Raw genomic sequence first — 25,527 nt, forward strand, 5'->3', positions numbered from 1 at the left:
ATCGTATTGGGTCCGTGCCAATTTCACTCAATGTTAGCAAGTTGTGTAGGTCCCACCATGATGTGTGGGCTATATCCACACCGTCCACTCATTTTTCGAGATCATTTTAGAGCATGAGCCAAAAAATCAGGTAAATCTAAAGCTCAAGTGGACCCCACCATAGAAAGCAACGGGGATTGAATACTTACCGTTGAAAACTTCTTTGGGGCCACATAAGTCTCGAATGTGCCTCATTTTTAGGCCCATGCCATAACATGAGGTTACAAAACAAATGAACGATTTAGATATAACACATGTGTTACTCTCAATAGTTTCAAATGATGGTGGGTATGTCCTTTCAATGTACCACTGTATTACAAACAAAGCAGGGAATTAAGCTTATCCCATGGTATTAGGAAACAATCCATGCCATGGATAATAATTATGTTTTTTGAATCCCATCCCACTTGATCTTATCCAATGCAACTGGCCAAACAGGCACTTACTATCTCAGACCAATGTGTCTGGTTCTTAGAGATTTGTTGGCTTAAGGTTCATATTAAACCTGCTAGCTTGCTCAAAAAGTACTTGAGAGCTTTATTAGTTCATATGAGGTGATGAATGAATGGCTAGTGTGTTGAGATGAACGGTTTATATATGTAAGAGTAGCTGGAAGTTTTAATTCAAAGTCATAATTACACTTGATTGTTGTTGACCATGCCCTTGTACCAACCTTGAGCTTGTCCTTGTGCCTGGGCACGTGCCCCTGTGCTCCGGTGCGAAAACATATAAGTTTCCGTATTCATTTGATGTACCAAACAAATAATAAGATACTCAACACCTTACTTCTCAAGTGAATTTAATTTCTTCTTTCCTTTTTAATATATGACTATTCTGGAAACAAATAATAATAATAATAATAAAATTAAGTTTTTCCAAAAATTTAATATATTTATATATAATTTTTTATTTAAAATATTTTTTAATTGACTCATTTTGCATAACACAATTAACAAAACTCGACAGTTTAAAAATGTTCAATGGGCAACCTATCCATACCATTGATAAACATTGGCCTAATGAATTTAGACAGTCGACCAGCTCTTTTTAACCATCCATTGATACCAACTATCAGATGCTTTGGATCCTTCAATCCATGCTGTTTTTATATATTATCCACCGGAGATGGGCCCACAATTTGGACAGTCCAGATTAATAGATGGGCCTCATAAATTTAGACAGTTGACCTGCTCTTTTTAAAGATACATTGATGAGGAAAGAGATGTTTTTAATCGTTCAATCCATGCCATTTGTTTAATTATATTTTCCACCAGAGCTACTCCCGCAATTTGGAGAGTCCATATTAAATACGTGTGCACCACGTATGCGGTAGATGAGTGAACAAAAACAATCTCACGGTTCCAAGGTATCCTGTAATTTCTCAGAGCAATGTATCAGAATGCGTCCACAATACAAATGGATACAAACGCATAGTTTCAAATGCATTGCTATTTCGTGACTCTTACGATTCTGAGTATCGATTCAATAAATGGGAAGAGAATATAAAATAACAGTGTTGTAGGTACTCTCTTGACTTTTTCCTTTTTTTGTGTGCGTGATGTGTGTGGCCAGACTGCCGGTCTATTCATCGAGTGGCCCCCACTGTTATGTGGCGTGAGTCATGATCACGGGTGAATCCAGTTGGACTGACCGTTGGACCGGTTTGGTAAGCTGTTATTCAAATCTTTCAACCATCCTTTTTTTGAATCCGATCCACTGCTTGCCACAAACAATAAATTTTTTCTATTTTCTGGCACTGTGATCGGTCCACATTATTATTAACGTTGACAGTTACCGAAACGGATTGGCTGGTGTACCACACACCAGCTATATAGCTGGTGTAGATACGTGTCGTGCGGAGAAGACGAGCGCCGACGCTCCTCGAGCTCCGAGTTGTACGAACGGCTCAAAGGAGATCAAAGTTACGTGGCCCCACAATGATGTATGTATAATATTCACACCGTTCATTCATTTTTCGAGATGATTTTAGAGCATTAGACAAAAAAATGAATCATATCCATGCTCAAATGGATCACACCAAAAATAGCAAGGGGATAATGATTTTCACCGTTAAAAAACCCGTAGGGCCCACAATAATGTTTATTTTCCATCCAATCTATTCATAAGGTCACAAATATCTGGATGAAGAGGAAAAAACAAATTTAGTATTGATCCGAAACTTCTGTGACCCCAAAAGGGTTTCAATGGTAGATGTTCAATCTCCCAGTCCTTTTTGCAGCATGGTCCCCTTTATCTTTAGATCTATCTTATTTTTCGGCTCAAGCCTTACGACGAGCTCACAAAATGTATGTACAGTCTAGATATAACATATACCTCATGAGGGGACCACAGAACTTGCTGACGTACACCAGCCAATCCACTTCCGGATTGGCTACTCCCCTGCCACCAGCTCCGTGGGTGATGGTTAGGGAAACGGATTGGCTACTCCCCCTGACACCAGCCCCGGAGCTGGTGGTCGGTGCTCTGTGGGCCCCACCATGATGTATGTGTTTCATCCATTCCGTTCATCCATTTTAAAATATCATTTTATATCTTTATCCCAAAAATGATAGGGATATTAATCTCAAATGGATCACACCACAGGAAAAAAATAGTGATTGGATATCTATCATTTAAATCCTCCTAAGGCCTAATGTACTGTTTATTTGAAATCCAATCCGTTTATTAGGTCATAAAGACCCAGATGAAGGGAGAAAACAAAGATCAACTTGATCCAATACTTTTATGGCCCCCAAAAAGTTTTTAACGGTCGAAGTTCATTCAACACTGTTTCCTGTAATGTGGTCCACTTGAGATTGGGATATATCTCATTTTTTGTGTATTGCCATAAATTGATCTAGAAAAATAGATAGACGGAATAGATGAAACACATACATCATGATGGGCCCACAGAGCACCGACCACCAGCTCCAAGGCTGGTGTCAGGGGGAGTAGCCAATCCGTCTCCGATGGTTAGTGCTTTGTGGACCCACCATGATGTATGTGTTTCATCCATTTTTACGGATCATTTTAAAGCTTTATCCCAAATATGAGAGGGATATAAATCTCAGGTGGATCACACCATAGGAAAACAATAGTGATTGGATAGCCACCATTAAAATCCTCATAAGGCCCACTGTATTGTTTATTTGACATCCAAACTGTTGATTAGGTCATACAGACCCAGATTAAGGGAAAAAAAAACAAAGATCAACTTGATCCAAAACTTTAAGGGCCCACAAAAAATTTTTAATGGTCAACATTCATTCAACACTATTTCCTGTAATGTGGTCCACTTAAGATTAGGATATACCTAATTTTTGGTCTCACATGATAAAATGATCTAGAAAAATAGATGGACGGCATGGATGAAACGCATACATCATGGTAGGGCCATGGAGCGCCGACCACCAGCCATTGGCTGGTGGCAAGTCCTTTCCCAACATTATTACGTTAAATATAGTTTGTGATGATTTGAATCACATTGTAACAGATTTTTTCTGTTTGTGGCAGATAGACGATCTGGATTTTCCTTTTTTCAGGTGCCCGCGATAATCCGAACAGCCTCTTACAGACCAGAAGGGCGACAAAATAAGAAACTTACTCGCATGATAATGGCTTGACTGAACTCAGCCATGGTCGCATGGGGTTGTACATCACACGGGGTTGTACCAATCAAAGTCCACGTGAGGGCTTCACCCAACTCGAATTTCCACTGCCTTACCCACTCCGGCTCCATTATTATTGTTGTTACTTTGGCATAACCGTGTAACCTTTTGTAATCTAATAAAACTTTAGATGCTCTCATATAAAGTGATGGTTTACATGGATGCAATAAAAAATAAAAAAATAAAATTGTGCAAGTGGCATCAATGTAACTTTTTTCCAACCCTTTAAACGATGAGAGATGATAAAAAGAATTGCATTGAAAATCTATCCTAAATGGTGTTGGGTTTTAATTCATACTTGCAATCACAAGTATAGTAAATGATCTGATTTTGATGGTGCTTGTGCGATTTAGTATCTGTCTGGCATTACAAAAGTAGTTTCTGACTTGAATCGAACTAGATGACTTGTGACCCTAAGTGTTGAAATAGTCAGATTAAGACCTAATTTATAAAGATTGGCCTGACTACTCAGCCACCGATTAACAAGGGATCAATCGATTTGTGAAGGGTATGATCAATCCCCTAGACGAGTTCTTTTTTTCTTTGAAATAAAAAAAAAAAAAACTTTTATCACAACAGTGATAGCTTAATTGCTAGCTCTTGCCAACAAAATAAATGTTTAGGAAAAAATATGAAATAAAATTAAAAAAAAAAGTATCAATTTTATTAGTATGAATATAGATGCAATATAATTGATAGAAAAATAAATAAAGTAGAAATTTGCCAACATTAGTTCAAGCAAGCAAAGCAACCGTAAACAATTGACAATCCTATACCTACCTGGTTGTCAAAATCTAGATGATCATAGCTTGGCTAGCAGGCTGTGGCCAGGAGGATTATTAAGTAAGGAATTGGAGATTTTAGAGTTTCTGAAGATAAAATCATGAATGAAACCAAAACTAAATTCAACTTACTGCAGCAATGTGCTAGACGTAAGTAGAGAAATGAAACTAAAGCTATGCTAATTCATCTGGACTTGTTACAACATGTGGTTAAATAAAAGTGGAGAAGTTAAATTAGCCAAGCTAAGATATGATAGACATTTTTATAGGATAGAATATTTGATATGTAACATTGAGCTGAACTAAGGTTTTTTGTGTAGGCTTAGTTATCAGATGATTTTATCGATGCAAGTACCATCAAGATTTCAAACAGGTAGGCTTAAATCAGCTTACAACATCATCATTATGTTTTGAAGGATCAATTGGGCCAAAATTAAAAACTTTACACTTAAATTATTTTGGATATTTATATCATGACTTGTATAATTCACATTTAGGCAGACACCACTCTTAGAATTGTTCATTTAAAATATTACTAAATGTTAACCGGACTGCGCGGGCACATGGGGAACTCACCCATGTGTATTTTTACTAGGTTCACACTTGGGCACTTGAGATCGAAATATCCGTATTCGGATGCCAATTTTTAGGACGTGACCTAGGTAGCGCTGATACGTGGTTGGATTTCATTGGTCCGCATAGACATGCTAGAACAGGTGTAAACAACTATTACATATCTAAACTTATTGAAATAATTTAATTGGTTTAATTTGAGTTGGATGATAAATACACATAGAATTTTATTTTTTCCTTCTCATACCGTTGTCCATAGACATGGGATTTTATTTATTTATTTTTTGGATTGGATTAGATTTCTCATTCTATTTTTTTCTTAGAATTCCTCTGTTCATGGGTGTGGAGATATTTTTGTATTTGATTAGAGAGTCGGGATCCTCTGTTATCAGGTCAACAGAGAATTCCTGTTACCCTAATGGTTTAGCGTCCGAAGATGTTTTTAATTTTTTAATTTTTTTTAGTGAGTGGTAACGTGGACCAATGAGAATTAGGGTATCAGGAATTCTCTGTTGACCTGATAACAGAGGATCCGGACTCTTGATTAGATTTCCCTTGTTGGGGGCCACGTACGCTCCTCAAATAACAATAGCAAAAGACGTGAAGAAAAGTAGCGAAGGCATCCCATAGAGATATTTGGAGGGTTTACTTGTTACTCCAGCAGTGCACGTTGGTTCTTACACATGCACTCAGATATTGTACCTGTGGATGCATGAAACTCAAATCAAACCGTTGACATCATGGGATCCAATACAGATATGTCATTATCCCATATTCAAATTTAAGTCGTAACCTTCAACTAATGGGCATTTATTTTTTGAATTAGGACCACTAACCACTTCTTATGTTATCCGTCTGCTGCATGTAAATTTAAGAATATCAGTTCAGTGCGACGTAAGTATAGTGGGGCCCACGAATTGGACGGTTTGATGTTGGTTATATTTGAACTAATGGGACATTCTCTTAATACACGTGTACAACCCGGTCCTCGCCATATTTTCTCGCACATTCGTGAGCTATTTTTGACCTGGAGTAGAAAAATTACCAAAGTAAGTAACGTCTTTTAGGATAATTATTTTTCTCGCCGGCGGAGATGAACGAAGATACCCATGAGACCTTTCAAATAAGAAGTTTGTGAGAAAGGTGGGTTAATTTCGTCCGAAATAAGTTGTCCGTACTACTATGGTTATCCATATTTATGGTCCGTCGAGGCCGGTAAGGTAGGTAAAAGGTACTTAGAATATCAACCGCATGAGTTGCGTGAGCGAAGCCTAGTGCACTCGAGCGTGTGAACTTTCATGCGGTTTGCCTCCGAAAGCAGCAACGTGGCATACAAGATCCTAGCCGTCCATCGTTCATTCCAACCACGAATGTGGATCATATCTCAAAAATAGGATGATCTAATCGTCCATTGGGATACAATTACATTGAATTTGGACCGTTGGCCAATTTATCTTAACTCTCACCTTTTCTTGTACAAGGATAAAAAAAAACCCACAAGATTATGAGATCATGTTAATTTTTAAGACAGCGTATCTGAACAATCGGGCTCCTTTGATGAAGAGCTAGAAGTTTGTACATGTTTTCAAGTGTCACAGGACGTATGCTACTTCAAGAAAATTACAGGCGCTCGAATTCGCTTCAGATTTCAAGTGCAAACACCTCCCAACAACTTGCACTCGTGTACCACCGTGCTATCCTACCTCGTGCGCACTGGGAGAAACGTGGTTGGTAGTTTTATGAGATCCAACCCGTCCATCAGATAAAATATCTCATTATCACCTTGTGATGTAAAAATCATGACCATTAAGAATTCAGACAAGCTACACCCTAAGAAAAGGTTGGAAACGACGCTTACCACTAGTTTTTCTCAAGGTCGTGCTGTCCAATCCATTCATAAGTATGAAAATTTTACCAAAATTACGGTATTTCAGAACTCATGTGGGTTGTGACACATGTATTCACAGGTTTTTAGGTATAATTTTATGGGATGGACCACCTAATTATTGAATCATTCCGAGGTCTGGGGTGAAGGAGAAAAAGTGATGATGCGTGCATTGAACGGGTCATGCACGTGAAGCCACATTGCCTACGATAGAGAGAGAGACCATGCATGATAGGGAAATACACAATGCACGCAGGCGTTTTCCTAGCAAGCGAATTGCCTCCTGCTTGCGCTGGACGATAATCCGTCCAGGTAGGGTTGTGCGGAGCTCATCGTCAAGTATGAGTTTTATCCACGCCGTTCATCCATTTTCTGATATCATTTTAGAATATTAGCTAAAAAATGAGGCAGATCTAAGACTCAAGTAGACCACAACTTAAAAATTTATATCATTCACTCCAAGTAGAGGTCAATGGGCCAGGCTTGTGCCTGTAAATTAAAATTTTAAATAGATCCGGCCAGATACATTACAAAATCCGGGCCGAGACCTACCCTGGCCCGGTTGATGGCCCTAATTCGGATAACATAAAATAGAGTAGGGAATCAGAAGCGGCCCTTCGTGTGAAGGGCATCCGACAAACTGCATAAGCATAGGAGATCCAGGCCATTCATCAGGTAGGGCCTACCTCCTGTGAATAATACCAGGAATCTCAACTTGTATGTTAACTTTTAATATTGTACTTTTTCTAACCGTCCATTTTTTTGTCATCCAATTTTGACCTCTCTCCTTAGAGGACCAACGTTATTTTTTGGTCCATCTGATGCTTAAGATGTACCCTAACTCATGAATGGCATGAATCTCTATCACTTGTTCAAGTAGAGTACTCATACCTCTGACACGCATTCTCTTAATCACAGCTCCATAAATATCACCTCTTGGGGAGCATATTAGGTGTGGCCCAGCTTCACCCAATACGGTGCAACCCTTACAGTGGGGACTTTGATGTATGTATTCTATATCCACACTGTCCATCGATTTTTCAGATTATTTTAGGGGATGAGCCTAAAAATGAAGCATATATATCTAAATCTCAGGTGGACCATACTATAGGAAAAATAGTATTGATTGAACGCCCTACCATTAAAAGCTTCTTAGGGCCTACTGTAATGTTTTGGTAATATTTAGAGGAAAGTGAAAAACAAAGATTAATTTGATCGAAAACTTTTGTGGCCCACAAGAAGTTATTAATAGTCAACTACTAGTGTTTCCTATATATGGTATGGTCCACCTGAGATTTGGATCTCTTTATTTTTGGGCTCATGCTTTAAAATGATAGGCAAAATGATGAACTACGTGGATGTAGAATATATACATCAAGGAAGGCCCAATGGTAAGGGTCACACTGTGGTAGGTGAGGCTGTACTGCACCTAATTTGCTTCTCATGAGTGGGCCAGCTCACTCGATCATGACTCCATAAAATATTAAGATTTTTTAACAAAATAGCCCCAAGGTATAACTGATGCTAGTGTTTGGCCTGACTTTCTGTTTTCTTATTTTTTGGCTCTCTAATAGCTTTTGAAATTGTTCATGGATGAAAATACCCCTGCAAGTTGGTATTCGTATGAATGGTTAGTTACTCAAGAAGTTAAGATGATTATTTCCAAGAGCGTGGAGTAAATCCCATTAAACCATGAATTGATTCATTTCATTCAACCAACTTTACAAGAGATTTGATCCACCCATTTTATTTGGCTAGTCTTGAAACCACAAAAAAGTATTGAGTTGAGTAGAGTCTGATTGAAGCCCTCTGTAACCCACAACATTTGATAACATTGGGCGTTCATTCCCAACTGATTTCTGTGGTGTGGTCCATCTATGGTGAGCTTTTTCCCTTATTCTGGAGCCCATGCTTTGAATAAAAAACCCCAATTGAATGAATGACATAGATTTTACTCATGACGACCTGTGGGCCCTACGGAAGATGCTATATAGCCTGTTGTGGGGCCAAGATGCCATTGAGAATCAATTTCCATAAATTTTTAAAAAAAAAAAGAAATTTTTTTTTTTCTAGAGGGTGATCGCTACCCATTTCGACCATTTGAACTATCGACTGTGGGGCTACATCACTCTCTGGCCAACCTTCGACGACCATCCAACGTTGTCCACACTTCCTCTGATGGTTTTTCTTTCTGTATCTTTTTTTTTTTTTTTCATGGGTATGAATTGAAAATGGTTATACAAGTTTGAAATTTGAAAATTGATTGAAGTTTGGGAGTATGATGTATTACCATTTGTAATTTAATGGGAGATTGATATTGGTAGTTGTTTCTCATGGAATTTTTTTTCTTTTAAGTTTGATAGGGGAGGTCCAATAAAAATGACAACATTTACATCAACGACTCTATGAAAATGCACAATGAATATCCTACATTTTATATAATAAAAAAATATATGAACCTATACACCTTGTTAAAAAATCAAGAACTCCGACCAGCTATGTTGATTAGTATAGACTCGGGCAAGTCAACCCAGTGACTCAAAAACGCCCCATATATTTTGACTAGGTCTAACACATTTAGTTTTGCACTATGATGGTACTGACTGGATCAACCCTTATCATCATGTGGTGTGAGAAAAAAAGGAATGTGCCATTATAATAATGGAGGGCAACCAAGTGTGCAACAACATCTGTCATTTAATGGGTAAAATATTTTTCTAGAAGAGGATCATTCTGGTAAGATAGCCAATGTGGTATATTTCTCCTTTATATATGACACACATGCATTAGATTTGAACATGAGCCCCACTGTGGAATGTCCATACCGAAAATTACATTGACTGAATCACAACAATCTGATTAATTAAGGACCCTAACTGACACTCCGAGAAGGAGCAAGAAAAACAATTCACATACAGTAGTGGGGAAAATGTCCTTCTGGTTGGAAGACTAAAAATATCTATTACTTTATGAATTTTTAAGACACTGAAATCTAAATTCATGGGCCAACCTGACAAACTAATGAAGCCTAATTTTAAGAGTACAATTTTGGATTAAGAACAAATTTCTGTGCCTAGCTATCAAGAATATAAAAGCTACGCCATATGCTTTTTGGGTAGGGAAGTTGGGCAATTTGTTGGCATCTTAGCCCCAACAATTCTCTTTGATACATGAAAGGTGGGTACATGTTTTAACAAAACTCATTAAGTAGGTATTCTTGATTAAAGCACAAGTGCATGCATGAACATGACAGTTGTTATCCCAACTAATTGAGGTCGGCCACTATCATAAGGTCAATGTAGAAAGAAAAGGGAATTCACAATAACAAAGTTGGTATTAGAAGTTCATAATCCACATATTTGCAGACTTTGTATAAATTCTTTTGAAGAAGTGAAGTTTGTTTTCATTCTCAATTATTCTGCATGCTGAGTTTTGAATGTTGTGAGAAAAAGACGTATACTTATAAATAATGAAAAGATTACAATTTAGAAAGGATGAGAAAAATAGAATATAATATTTTGAAAATAAATAGCTGGAAATCAAATTAAGGAAATTAAAACGGAAGTGATTGAAAATAAAATAAAAATGTAATAAACTATTAAAAAAGGGGGAAAAAAAAAAACACTAGTTCATCTCCACGACTAATTGCTCTTTTTTTTAAAGCACATTTTCACATAAATCTACTTTGACAAAGTTTCACAACTTGGAGGATATGATCAGCTAATATAAAACTTGGCTGTGTTATCAAAAGTTTAGTTGAGTTTTGTATATGATTGACGGGTGAAGATTGGGTACTACCCCCACCAGGTCCTAGCTAGAGACTGACGATCATGCCAAGGGCTCTATGGGGCCCACCTATATATATATATATATATATATATATATATATATATATATAACGTTTTCCATCTATTTTGATAGATCACTTTAGGGCATGAACCCAAGAGGGACGTAGATCAAAGGCTCAAGTGGACTGCAGTGGGGATTTAAAGCCTATTATTAAAAACTTCTTGGGGGCCATATTAGTTTTGGATCTAGCTGATATTTATGTTTCGCTTCATACAAGTGTATGTGACCTTATGAACAGTTTGGATGGAAAATAAAATCACAGTGAGCCCTAAGAAGTTTTCACCAGTAAGGGCTCAATCTCCACTACTTGGTTCACTTGAGCCTTTGACCCGTTTCATTTTTGGTCTCGTGCCCTAAAATGATTTATAAAATTAGAGGAATGGAGTGGATAAAATATATAGATGGCAGTAAGCCCTTGACACAACTATCTGTTTCTAGCTAGGTCCTGATGGACAGGTAGTACCCAATCTAAACGTATGACTGACCTATGGAATAACTCGGCCAATTTTTTTTTTTTTTTTGGCTAATCTTAATCAACTTGACCAAGTTCTAATTGACAAACAAAGTTTTCAAAAATGGAATTCAATAAGCCATCAGATTAGCCATCTTTGTCAGTCAAGGTTCACCCCAGCCATGCCACAAGGAGAAACACATCCTCCGTTGCACTAAAATCTATAATTTGTGACGCATCAAATCCGTCGCAAAATGCAATTAACGACGGATTTGATTACTGGCATCGAGCAAAAATTAAACGATGGATCTTAACCGTCGCAAATCTGCGACAGAAAAGATCCGTCGTAAATTTGGTCGCAAAAATTAAAAATCCTGAACTAAGAAAAACCCACGTGAATCTATAAAAATTTTGGCGGTGGATATGGTCCATCGCTGATCAAGGAGAAGCGACGGACCTCAAACCCATCGATTTTCTACTATTAGGAAATTAGCGACGGATTTGGTCCAAAAAGAAATAAAGCTGTATATGTTTCCTTCTTGAATCCATTTCACTTGATAGTCATCCAAAAAAAATTCACAAAATTCAAAAGATTGGCCTAAATAAGAAACTAAACTAAATATAATTTTGGGTGTGCTTAGATGCAACCAAATTAGATTTGGTTGCGTCATGACAAAAAGAGAACTTGTAAAAATGTAGAAATATTGCTAACGCATCTAATTATGTGCTTCAAAGCATATATTGACTGCAAACAAATCCAAATGTGTTGGCTCCCGTAGGTATTCCCTATTGACAACAAAAATTAATTAATTATACTACCATAGTTAAGAGTTACACATGCTATAAAGGCAAATATCATATGGGATTAAACAAGTCAATACCTTATTTAAGTAAACCTAAAGCAGGGGCATTCGAGAAGGAATCCATATAGGACATGGAAGTATACTCAAGATAGACTAGGTGCAGCACATAAAGCAAAAAATTGCATTAAGAGTGCTTCCACTTTTCAACCTATTTTGCCCAAAATCAATAATCTATTTGCTCAAGGTTTTATCTGGAACAAGCATACTATTAGTTGTACATTTGAAATCAGTACAGCCAGCACACATTCTCTGGACACCCAAACAACCTAAAAGAAGAAAAGGTGAATAACTTTGACCTTGAGAATGGAGGTATCCACAGTGAATTTGATTGCATCTGCCACTGCACAGGTTCATAGATAATACATCCTAGTTTTCAGGCCCTACATATGAAAAAATCTGAAAAATCACATCCCATCTACAACAAACAGAAAAATCCAAATTGGTTAGAGAGAACTAAAAAAAGTAATTTGATTCTTGAGCAGAGATTTTCCATTCTGAACTAGACAATTAATGTCCACTAATCTAATACGGATAAGCTCAATTTTCATTCAAATTAACATGTACAAATTATGGACGGTTTAATTTAAATTAATTGTATGACATGTTTGCAATTTCTGAGTAATGTTAAGTGCTTGCGTATTATCTCTCCCACTATGCGCAAGTCTCAAAGATTTTATCTTCTACAAGTCATAGATCAGATGGTTAGCATCATCAAACCAAAGTACTTCATGGAATCATAAGCAATTCAAAGTGGGACAGTGTACATATGTCTAGAGATCATGATTGGAACTAATTTGGTTTCTTCCATCAATCTTGACTATCCATTTCTACTGATAAAATGGTTCGGGTTATCGGTTTGACATGATATTTTCACCTCGACTTACCCTCAAGATATAAATAATAAAATACAATAAAAGAATCTCTAAAACCACACCTAACATCCATGGTTCTTTTACTTGGCAACTTGGGCTACATGTGGTTCTTTTATTTGGGGACTTGAATAGACTTGTTCAGTCTTGAGACAAGTTGGGTTAATTGCCCCGACTCATCCGAGTCAAGGATGACTCAAGGGGTGACTCCTAGTATTAGGTACCCAAATCCATTCACTAAATGGTGAAACAAAACAACCACCATGGTCATGGCACATATGGGCCAAATCTGCAGTCATATCCTCAACTAACCTGGTCATGGCACATGAGCGAACTTTGTAGTTAAGTCATCTGGAAATTCAATAGGTCACCATATCAACCCATTCCCTCTAAGAACTAGCAATAGAATTGTGGGAGTTTAGGCCATCCTCAACTAACCTGGTCATGGCACAATAAGTTTATGTTGATGCTCAACAATTAATGAGAAATCATTCGTAATCAACAAAGGTTACCTAAGATCACCTCATATATACTCACATTGTTGAAGGGATGAATGTTTATGAAGATGAACTTAAAAATTCATTACTATGTCTTACCATGTCTTAACAGGCCACCTCAGTTTAAACTTAGTGAAAGGAGACAGGATAATAAAAGTAGTTACCAGAAATCCAGCACAACTGCAACAATCATTAACATCAACAACACCTCAATTTCCCAAAAGCCATCTCGATACTCCTTGCCATAACCTTTCATATTTACAGGCAATAGTAAAACATGTCACTGAATCAATCTTTTTACAAGTATAATGCTCAAGTTGGTGATTTTGAAGTAGTGCTCAATCAAGGCCGTAAATCATTGTCCAACTGATTCGATCCTGAGCCGTCTGCATGCTTCCATACAAGGGGTGCCAATGGTTTGTTGATGACCATTGATTTGACGGTCCCATGTGGACAGACTGCTAAATTTGTTAAATCTTAAACTTTCATTCTATTGTCAACAAAATTACAAATATACCTCTTAAGAAGAGGTAGAGTCGTAGAGCAACATTACACTTTCAGTTATAAGTGGTGCAGATGATATACATCTTGAAAGGAAACAGGAAATAGAGAGGAAACATTTTTCGATTTTTCGTGTTAGTACTTTGGAGCTCTCCCTCCATATTGGACAGTGTTTTGTGTATAGTTATGCTACATATGACTTCTTCCAGTAGTTCGATCAATCTAGCGTTTTGAATGAATGTTTTTTTTTGGTTTGAAAAAAAAATAAAAATAAAAATAAAAAAATCACTCAGTCAATTGAAAATAACTTTAATATGTTCGTATCTTTTGGGGCATGATCCATCACATGGTGGAACCCATGAGATTGACTAGAGTTAGCAATGGGTGGGGTAGTCTGGAACCTCTTTAAAGGGGGGGAGCGGATTAGGTGTTATTCGGCAATCATATAATTTTCATTCTGAAAAATTACTCTTTAGGCATTCAACTCCTGGAGGCACTACTCGGTACAACCAAAGAATGGGAAAATTCTGCTGTAAAACCCCAAGGAGGGAAAAAGTTATTTAATAGTCTTACAAAATATGTGCTATGTAGGTACTTAGAAATTATTTAAGGGAGTCACTTGGCTTGTTTGGAATGTAGGATTAGGTGGGATTAAGCAGTATGGAATTACATTTGGTCCAATGTAGATTCCATTGGGTACTTGGAAATGATTTCAAACGGGAAGGATTGGATTAATCCAGGTATCATATCATCCAATCCCTATAAAAGATATGGTAGGATATCCAGTGGATTTCAAAATCCACTACATATGCAGTCCTTACAATGATGTATATGTATGTGTTTTATCCAAGTTGTCCATCCATATGTGCCCTTGACATGTGACATCAAGTTGCTTATACATATAGGTGAATGGCGTCAGTTGTGAAATCTGATCATTGATTACAATTCCATGGTCCATCAAACACAGGTTTAGCTTAATGCAATTTTTTTTTCACCAAGGAATCCTCACAAATCAAAATAACTACTAAGTAGTGCTTTTTGAATTTTGAGGAAGTTACCAAAGTACTTCCATGTATTGTTTTTCTTTATAAATGAATAAAGTAGGAGAATTTTGGGCCCACATAATATGTGTATGACATCCAACCTTTCAAACATATACACTTAATCATGATAAATACGCAAATCAAAAATCTTTCTAATCGAATCACCAAACAGACGTATATGCATTTTGATGTTTTTAAGCGGTATATATTATTTTTAAAGATGTAGTTCACCTTATGTTTGGATTGAACAAGTTTTTGATTCTTTTGAATATCATGGTGGATTATATATATCTATTGGATGGATTTTATATTATACAAATATCATGGGGGCCCCACAATTCTCTACTTAACCACTTTTTATGGAAAAAATAAATAATGGGCATTATAGTAATTTGACTTGTCAAAAGTACTTTTATGTCATTTTAATTCACCGAGGCATTATGTGATAAAATCTTAATTTCTAAAGAATTTTGTGGTAAAAATCTCAAAATTTTAAGGTTTCTATTAAAATGTCCTTTGACCATAGATTAAAAGATTTCTTTTAAGTAAATGACAAAAATACCTATAAATTACCTTCTAACTAATGATCAATTTCCCCTGGCAAGTGCCACAAAAAGCTTTGTGGGGCCTACTGCAACGTCTGTCATCCACTCCAGTCCATTAATTACTCCAACTCATGTGAGCCTAAAAATCAGATAGATTTATAACTAAAGTGTGCGACACCATTGAAACAGGTAAAGATGGGACATCCACCATTGAAACCTTCCCAATGCTCATATGCTATACAACTCATTTGTATCGTGAGTCACACGCTGAGATGCCAAAATAGGAAAATATCAGACTGATCTAAATCTAAAATAGGCCCTGAGCTGTCCATGGCGGGCCCCCATTCCTCCTGCTCCCAGTTAGGGATGTTAATGGGCTGGGCTTGGTCAGGCAAAATCTAAATTTTAAATGGCCTGGTTCATCACGCCCAGTCCAAGCAATTCAAGAGCAGGGCAAAGCCAACCCCAAGCCCAGCCCACAGACAGCCCTATTCCCTGTGTGGTCCACTTGAGTTTCAGATCTGAATAATTTTTGGATTTGGCATGGTCCACCTAAGATTTGGATTAGGTTCATTTTTGGACTCACACCCTAAAATGATCTGGCAAAATAGACGGGTGGCATGTATGTAGAAATAGAATACATATATCAAAGTAGGCCCCACAGAAAGGGCTGAACCATCTTCGGTGAGGTTGGGGCTGCACTTAGTCTGCTCACTTCAGGTGGTCGATCTTCATTATTTTTATACCCAAGGCCTGGAATATAGAATAGAACTTAATGGACAGAGTGGATTTTACATATATAACTGTTGGACCGTATAGAGCTTTGGTGTTTTAAGTGAGTAAAACAAGTGTTGCAAAGGATTCAGATCTTACCTTTCTCTACCTTTGGGCTAAGATATATGGGTCATGTGCCCTGTGCCGCATGTGGTGGACAGTGCCGGTGGCACCTTGTTTCTCGTATCATTTTAATCCCGGAAATAACATAGGAATAAAGAAAAGGGCTTTTTTATTGATCTATACATTAGCCTGACATGTGCCCTGTGCCGCTTGTGGTCCAAGTAATGGTTCCCACATGATGGATGGAATGGATTACGGTGGACCCCACAGTGATTGAGTGTTCTATGCGCTGCATAAAAGAGGTGTTGTAGGCAGAAGGGTTCATATCAGGTGGGCCCACACTAATATTGAACGACTTCTGGTTGCCGTTCCGCCATCTCTGCACTTATTCGTAGGCGAGTGTGCACTCACAGCTCTCTGGACTCTAGAGTCTGTAAGTTTGACTAGACGAAACAGTCAACACAAAAAATCTGGGGAAATAATAAAAAATCATAACTTCGCTGGCCCGAGTCTCCGCTTCTCACTAACGGAAAGGAGCAATATCCATTGACTTTTCAACCTCACGGCTGTGGAAAATGATACAAGAGAAGGACTCTTCATCCATCCACGTGGAACTTTAAATGGTGGATCTGGACCTCACATCTAAGTGGACCTAGATAGGGATGGACTGATTATAAAATCGATGATTCAAGTATCTGATCAGTGGTCCACACCAAATGAAACAGTGGGGTATCGACATTCACCGTTGAAACCGTCCTAGGGTCGGTTTTAATGTTTATTTACCATCCAACCTGTTGATAAGGTCACATAGACCTGGATGAAGGGGAAAAAATAAATATCAGCTTGATCCAAAACGTTCGTAGTCCCCAAGAAGTTTTTAATGGTCAGCATTCAATCACCACGTTTCCTGTAGTGTGGATCAATTGAGCTTGGGATCTGCTAAAATGAGCTGGAAAAACAGATGAACGGCATGGATAAGCCATATACATCACGCTGGGCCCCACAGCGCCTATCCCAAGGCCCAAGAGATCATATCCCTGATGGCAGGGTCATTAGCCAATCCGCTTCTCACCAGCTCCATCTAACGACTTCTCATATCCACGTGGCGAACCCACAACCCATTCTCTTCATGCCACGTGTCACCCGCCTCGTACTATAAAAAGACGCCACTCCATTTAAGGAAAATCATCACAGAAGCAAAGTCCACAAGTAAAGAAGAAGAAAGAAGCCATGATTGCCTCTACTTTCACTTGTATTCTCTTAGCCTCTCTTCTCCTTCTCTTCTCCAAACCTCTCTCTTCCCTCTCTGATCTCTCACAAGACTCCCAAATCCGCTTACCAGAAGCCAACTTCCGTATCCATGAATCCGATACCGACCTACTCGAATTCTCTCTGAATCTAGAGTACTTAGAAGCTGAGTTCTTCCTAGGAGCCGCTACAGGCCATGGCCTCGATCAAGTTGCACCGAACCTAAAAATGGGTGGGCCAAGCCCCAAAGGTGTCAGACGAGCCAATCTCGATCCGCTGATGAGAGACATCATCACCCAGTTCGCATATCAGGAAGTCGGCCATATAAGGTTGTTTTTTCTATCACATGCATTTATCTTCTTTGCTCATTGCATCTATTGGTGCGTTCGAAAATTCGTTGAATTACAACTCGGTAGAGTCGACTCAATAGCAATGAGTTTGTCGACTTAGAGTCGAACTTGAATTTTTGAACATCCGTGAAATCAATGGTGCAACTCTTTTAAGATTATTTTTGACGAGGATGTGAGGTCAAGCACCATCTTCCTCAAGAGGATAAACTAATCCGAATCCACGGAACTTCTCTGGACTCCTCACAAAGACTTCTCGAATCTACGAGGAAAGAAAGCAGAAAATAGAAATAAATTCTAATAAATTCAAAATTGATTAATGAATGAATAAAATCGAGTTCACAACCCTTTAAATAAGGGAACCAAGCAATGGGAAAGAAATCAGAATCAAACTCAACTAAAACTCCTAGAATTCGTGACTTACTATAAATAGTAAACTTACTATTTATAGACGGTCGTGATGTCTCCTAGTGCGCAAGGTTTTCGGCCAAAAATAGTAAGTGTCCTATTTGGTTTCACCAAACCGTTCTCCTAATTATTCTAGGCTCTTTTCACATTGAGCGCAACTCCTAAAGCCCAATGGATGAAGAGTTATAATCAAACTAAAACTTACTAATTACAGTAAAAACGAAATTAAAACAGGGAAACGACCGTCGATCCAGGGTTTTTTCGCAATTCCGGGTTGCGCAACCTGGCGTAGCGGGGTTGGTTGGCTAAAGTAGCTCGTTCTACCCAAAAATCATATATTTTACGTCAGATAACTCATTCCGGATTGCGAGATACGCCCGATCCAAGGTCTGACGGTCCGGATCACTTTTGTCGTCGACCAGGTCTTCTCTAATCCATCTTGGCCATGAAACTGTCTGCGACCCGCTCTACATCAATTTTCCATTCTATTTCTGTCTATGTAAGCTTAATTTCATTTTTTACTACTTATCATCTGAAATTCACAAAATGGAAGAATAAGAAAATTAGTGGTGTCTTGAATTTCTTGATATCTTTAGTTCTTCATCTTCATTTTTATTTGGATTGGCTCTATTTAGTGCCATACGGAAGCGCCGGTGTGGATTTCCGAGACCGTTGATGGATCTGAGCTCAAGCTGCTTTGCTAAGTTGATGAACAAGGCATTTAATCGTCCCTTGGAGCCGCCTTTCGATCCTTATGCCAACAGCATCAACTTCCTTCTCACGTCCTACCTGATTCCTTACATTGGTTTAACTGGATATGTGGGCATGTGTCCACTCCTCGAGGGTCATCTTTCAAGGAAGGTAAGAACAGAAGGCCTAGTAAAATTCAAATATTCAAACATGAATCATATGCATCCAATCCAGCGGTTGGATGTGCTTTTGATCAATGGAAAAAAATCCCAATCATGTAGAAGGAATGAACTTTGCTGAAATGGGTTGATTCAGCTGAGTTTTGGACTACTCAAATCCCATAATTCCCTTATCAACTCTTAGCTAATCAGAGAGAATTAGCCAAGAAGACAATCCACTCTTACTTCTTTCATAACATTTTTCATCACAACAAGAATTACAAACTTGTGCTCTACTCGAAACCGGGTGTTCTTGACACTCGAGGTACTAATCTCATGACTTTTGTGCAGCTATGTGGGGGCCTTCTTGGAGTGCAATCTGCCCAGGATGCTATCATCAGATCAATGCTCTACTAGCGCGGAATGATGAAAGTGGAGCCATATGGAATCACAGTCGCTGAATTCACCGACCGGATATCCAAGATGAGGAACAAACTGGGTGGGAGCGGAGTGAAAGATGAAGGCATCATCATCCCACCAGTAATGGGCGCAGAAGGGAAACCACCAGGAATAATGCTGGCGGGGGATAGATACTTGGTCGCCTTCCACATGTCCCCAAGAGAAATCCTTAGGATCATGTATGGCAAGGGCACCGCTCGCATTCCCGGCGGTTTCTTCCCCATTGGTGCCAATGGTCGGATCGCCAGGTCTTATTTGCACAGTGCTTAGATCTTAGGTAGTTATGAAGTAGACTGACCAGACAATCTTGATTGATGGAACCACTTAAGTTAATAAACATACGTTTTTGTTGGGAAGCTTAGATTGAAAGAGTAATGAGGGTTGGATTTATTTAAAAATGTGAGGTAGTAACCTTATTTATGGAACATAAATGTTAAAAAAGAGAGTTTCTCTTTGATAATTCCAATCTTTTAATTACATTTGATTTGTTGAGATCTTCACTTTACATCTCTCTCTCTCTCTCTCTCTCTCTCTCTCTCTCTCTCTCTCTTATCCAATGGCCAATGAAAAGGCCCACATTGGAATTTTCATCAATGGTTGTTATTTTTCGACAGCCTAGGGCATGCTGAAGTGGCATTGGCCAGGTAGATTTGGGCCACCGCGCCTTTGGTGCCGATAGGGAAGAACCCGCCCGGGCGGTCTTCATGGCCAGTGCCATACAAGATCCTCAGCGTCTCGCGTGGAAATCTCCAGTACGCGATCGAGTTGTTGTTGCTGTAGATGATGTTGCCGGAGCTGGATCCACCAATCCAACCATGGGGCGAGACGAGGAGGCCTTGATCTTTGTTGCTGGACCTGCTTAGCCGGTTTCTAAGAGCGGAAAGCCGGTTGGTTAGCTCTGCAACGTTGGAAGTGTAAGGGTAGATTGGCTGGAGTGCATGCCTGTAGAGAAGCGAACGGATCACAGCATCTTGGCCGGACTTCACTGCCAAGAGACTGGCCACCAGCTGAAAAACCCCATTTCCTTCTTGTAAGAGACTAACAGGAAAAGTGCTGTGCATGATGGTATTTGTCAGTGTATCAAAACTCAAATGTGCACAAGATGATAGACTGATCCGAGACGTTCGGATTGTGGGTCACACTGTCGATGGGGCATATCCATATATATCATGCTTATTAGACAATGCCAGGTATCACATCACGATGCATTTATCAACTGGGTGGTTGGGATTTGAAACATAAACACCCATTGATCGGTTGGTTAGGATCATAATTTGGACGGTCATGATTGGGCACACTTGCCATGTCTATCATCTGAAGATGGTCATTTATACTCTCATACGTTGTGTGATTTTCACATTGTAACCCATGAAATGTATGATGCACTTAATGGACAGCTCAGATTAATCGACTGGATTGTACAAAGCGCCACAATGCAACTTGGAGCACTATAAGTTACCCTTAGTGCATTGGATCATTTCTAAGTTAATAAGTTATAGTGCTGCTAATCGATTAATCTGAACCGTCCATCAAGCCCAGAACTCATTTCATGGGTTTCCATTCAAAACTCCCATTGATCGGCTACAATCCGTCCTTGATTTGGCCTTACTTTCTGCAGCCATCCATTTATGGTTTGACTACCTAACAAAAGTGATTCTTTAGAATAATATGCAATCCATGATGGGACCTAACAAATAAATGGATGAAATTGTCAATTGGACCTATCCGTGTAAGCGATCTTGACCATCTATGTTAAAGGCCATTGATCAAATGGTTAATATTTTTCAGATCAGTTTTGATGTTTCCATGTAGCTCATGAAATGTGCGTAGGACCTAATCAACAGTCTAGATCAATGGATTGGACTACCTAAGTATCCCAATGCAACCAAGAGCACTTTAACTTGCAGTGTGCATGATATATCCAATACGTCTAACATGTGGACCCTTCATATTCTCTTTCTCGGCTGAAAAACAGAACAATTAAAAAGTTAGGTGGGCCACAGCACAGTGAATGGTTGGGATGGGGACGTCTATAGTGAAAAACCTTCCCCATAGGTCCCACCGGTTCTGTATATTCCATCTGACCTGTTTACAAGACGTGCCCCACTAGGATGCACCCAAACAATCATATCAACGGTTCCAATTACTAAATCTGCGTATCTACCGTAGAAAATGCGTCGTGAAAACGAAAAGAGCTGATCTTACTCGTTTGATAGAGGTGGAGTTAAGGTAGGGCATTGTGCCAACGTAGGCAGTGAGTCCAACGTAAGGGATGAGATAGGAAGCAAGAAGGAAGTTGATATCGTTGAGGTAAGGATCGAACGGTGGATGGAGTGGGGCCCCCATCGCTTTTGTCATGATCTTGGCGAAGTTGGTCGAGCTCAGGTCCATCAACGGCCTCGGAAACCCACCCACCATCTGTTGAATTTCCCTGGCAAATGTCCAAAAACCACGTCAACAAAAGCCAACTCGGATGAGAAACTCAGAAACCAATCGTCATCCAACCCAGTTCGAGTTTATTCAAAGACTCGAATTAGCGATTCCTAACAAAAAAAAAAAAGTAATTATTTCTAGATTAGTAATAAATGTAAAACATAGCTCTATAAAAATAACTTCTAGATTAGAGTATCTTGTTTCAGACTTACTCATTTGTATTGAGCTGTTAATGATGGACGGTCGAGATCAGTCCACAACCGGCTGGCCCTCGAAGTCAAGCCTAGGCCTAAGGTGGGCCAGGCCCATGGTGGGCCAAACCAAACTAACATGAGCCTCAGTCTAGCCCAAGCCCCAACAGTGCATCTACTTCCTCTGGGATTGGAGACTCATTCTCACGGCTGCTAAATCTCAGCCATGAATATAATCTAACAGCTCATATAAAAGCTCACACAAAATCTCTGTACGGCCTTGCGCTCATGAGACCATATATATATATATATATATATATATATATATATATAGAGAGAGAGAGAGAGAGAGAGAGAGAGAGAGAGAGAGAGAGAGAGAGAGAGAGACCCTCAACCTGGTGTTCCAACCGAAGTCGATCTGTCCCGAAGTTGGTCAGGCTAGAATGCCCAATAGGTCAGCCTGGCCATGATAGGCCTAGTTTTCCATATCCATGATGAATGATATGTGTTCTGTTGTTACCGTACACATGCATGGCATGTGTGTCAAATCCCAACTGTGAAATTAGTGGGACCCACTGCAAGTTGGTCATATCCCAGAAATCATATTGGATTAAATAATCCTCACCTCTAACTAGTGGACATTTGTTTGTCGAATTAAAACCATTTCCTACATTTATATTTTTTTTCTTTCACATTAGTTGTCCACCTATCAGTTAGTTAGGATCATACTTTCAGGCCCAGATCCATCTACAGCGGGTCCTACTATTTGGGCGGTTCTGATTGAAGTTGCATTCAATGACTAGAGTAGGCTCAGCACCCTATCACTCTCCAAGAGACATGTAGAGGGATGAGCCCAATACGGAATATGAACCATATATAAAAGAAAATACTGATTGAAATGAATGGAACCAAACCGTTGATCAACGGACCTTAAGTGGCCCACCTCCTGATAAGCAAATTGGATAATGATGTCCCTCACAAAGAAGCCCAAATTGGCCTTTTGGCCTCCAATAGGAGGAGAACCTCCCCTGGCTAGATCAGGTGCGACAATATCCAAGCCATGGCCAAGAGCCCCAGACAAGAAGAATTCAGTTTCCAAGTACTCCAAGTTCAAGGCGAATTGAAGCAATTCAACTTCACATTGAGAGATTGACTCAGCTTTCCCAGCCCTAAGGAAACTTGATAAGGAGAGGAGGAGAAAAAGAGAGATGGGGCATGCCATGATTTTCTCTCCTTTCTTTTGTCTCTTTTTGAGGGTGGAGAGATGGTGAGGCACGGTTGAAATAGATGGTCTAGATGGTTGGCAAGGAATGCATGGAATTTGGTGGGACCCACTATATTTTGTTTTCTAAGAAGGTTCATCTTGGCATTTTGGGATAGTTGTAAACACCTCCCCTCTAGTTTTTGACAATCAGAAATACCTCCCTACTGTTTGAATTGTTGCAAGTACCTCCCTTCTTGTGTGAAAATTTTCTAATACTATTTTACTCCTCTCAAATATAACTAGTTGTAGACATGTGGGCCTATCATACTCTATGTATGTCATCCAACCCATTCGAGGTGATTGCTCCACCATGAAAATGGAAAACCCCAAAAATCAAGCTGATCCAACCATCACTTGACCCACCACATAAATTTGAAGGTTTTTGGGTGGGTGTGGCCCACTTGATGATTGGATTAGCCTGACTTTGGCTTCAATCTTAGAATTAGGCCCATACCAGATGGCGCACATAAGTGGGCCGTACCCCATCAGCCCAGCCCACACCCAGTAATGTTTCAATTTCCAATCCCTGGGTTGCTAATTGTCATCTGACAGATGGAAAAGCTGATGAAGGGCTGGTGATTCGTTGGCAGCAATATAGATCGAGATCAGGTGTACAATATAGTCGTCGGTCTTAATATTTAGCGTTACTGATAAATGGGCCTGCCTGAGACTAGATAGGCCATTATCCAAAAATCAAATTAGTTGGAGAATCCTCGTCCCTGATATTTCTCAGACCATGTTTCACTGAATCTGAACCATTGACTACTTTTCATCCCAACCGTGCAATAAATGTCCGCTAATTGACCACTCAATTAATTGAATTAGTGTAATTTTTTAAAAAATAAGACCACATAAATGGGAGCACCATTTGGTTGTTTAATTTCAGTTGATTGTATGGCATATACATAATTTCTTCCTACTAAGTTAGGGCTGATCCGACTTGATCCAGACCCAAACTCGATACCGAGTCCAGTATGCCCAACAATACAAGTCTAAGGCTGGCTTAGACTAATCTGAACAGAGTCCGACCCGGGGAAATGCACTGAGTCAAGTAAGACCAAGTGCAACGGGTATCCACGGGTTGAAATCACAACTCAAAACCCAAGTGCACCAGCCCGAATTGCAGCCTCTCAATCAGCTATAGGGCATCTCATATCTAAAACATCGAATATCTCTCTCTCTCTCTCTCTCTCTCTCTCTCTCTCTCTCTCTCTCTCATACACACACACACACACATACACAATTCATGTTTCAAATCGAGTCGAGTCAGTACTGAGTTAGATTTTGGGTCGAGTCGAGTCAAGTTATTAGGTGGCCTGAACTCGACTCAGTTTGAATTCGAATTGGACGAGGTCTACTCGGTTTGGATCGACTCACCCACTCGATTCGGGTCTAGTTGGGTCTGAATGAGTCAGACAAGTTGAGCCTGCCGAGTCGAACCGTCCCATGCCCAGCTCTAACCATCACACTGCCATGTATCAAAGTTTTTTTTTTTTTCCTCTATGCCCCTTTCTCTGAGTGAATAGCATAGTTTGTGTACGAACCTGGTTTTCATTTTGTGAAGGTGGGGTCATGGTTCACTAGTCCAGACTACTTTGAATGGACCATTCCTTGGAATCATTCTTGATGGGAAATTTATAACATTTAAAATTGGAAATGCAAATAATGGTTAAAAATAAAGTACAACAACATGCCATATTTAAATTGAGAAGATGGCACAATATTGGTAGCTAAGGTTTTCATTATGAGTAAGGGTTCAAATGGGTCGGTCCGGTCAAGCAGGACAGCCTGGAACATACCCATTTAATAATCAGGTTGGAATTTAGGACCAGACCCAACCATTATAATTCAAGTCACGTCTGGATCGTGTTTGAAGTAAAAAATTACTGACCCTTAATTTAATGGATTGGGTTTAGGTCAGGTCTGG

At 39.2% G+C, this 25,527-nt stretch overlaps 1 protein-coding gene and 1 pseudogene across 1 annotated transcript; one reads left to right on the top strand and one right to left on the bottom strand.

Moving 5' to 3' along the window:
- The first annotated feature begins 17,611 nt into the window (after positions 1 to 17,611).
- Positions 17,612 to 20,087, top strand: LOC131241390 (desiccation-related protein PCC13-62-like; annotated as a pseudogene).
- Positions 20,088 to 20,302: 215 nt separating this feature from the next.
- LOC131241361 (ferritin-like catalase Nec2) lies at positions 20,303 to 23,558 on the bottom strand. The gene is made up of 3 exons (XM_058240178.1): positions 23,266 to 23,558; positions 21,918 to 22,143; positions 20,303 to 20,719 (listed from the first exon to the last, which is right to left on the bottom strand). The coding sequence occupies exons 1-3, from the start codon at positions 23,556 to 23,558 to the stop codon at positions 20,303 to 20,305; spliced, it is 936 nt and encodes a 311-aa protein (XP_058096161.1).
- Between the last annotated feature and the right edge of the window lie 1,969 nt (positions 23,559 to 25,527).

The sequence above is a fragment of the Magnolia sinica genome, chromosome 3, assembly GCF_029962835.1.
Source record: "Magnolia sinica isolate HGM2019 chromosome 3, MsV1, whole genome shotgun sequence".
In the NCBI taxonomy this organism is placed as follows: domain Eukaryota; kingdom Viridiplantae; phylum Streptophyta; class Magnoliopsida; order Magnoliales; family Magnoliaceae; genus Magnolia; species Magnolia sinica.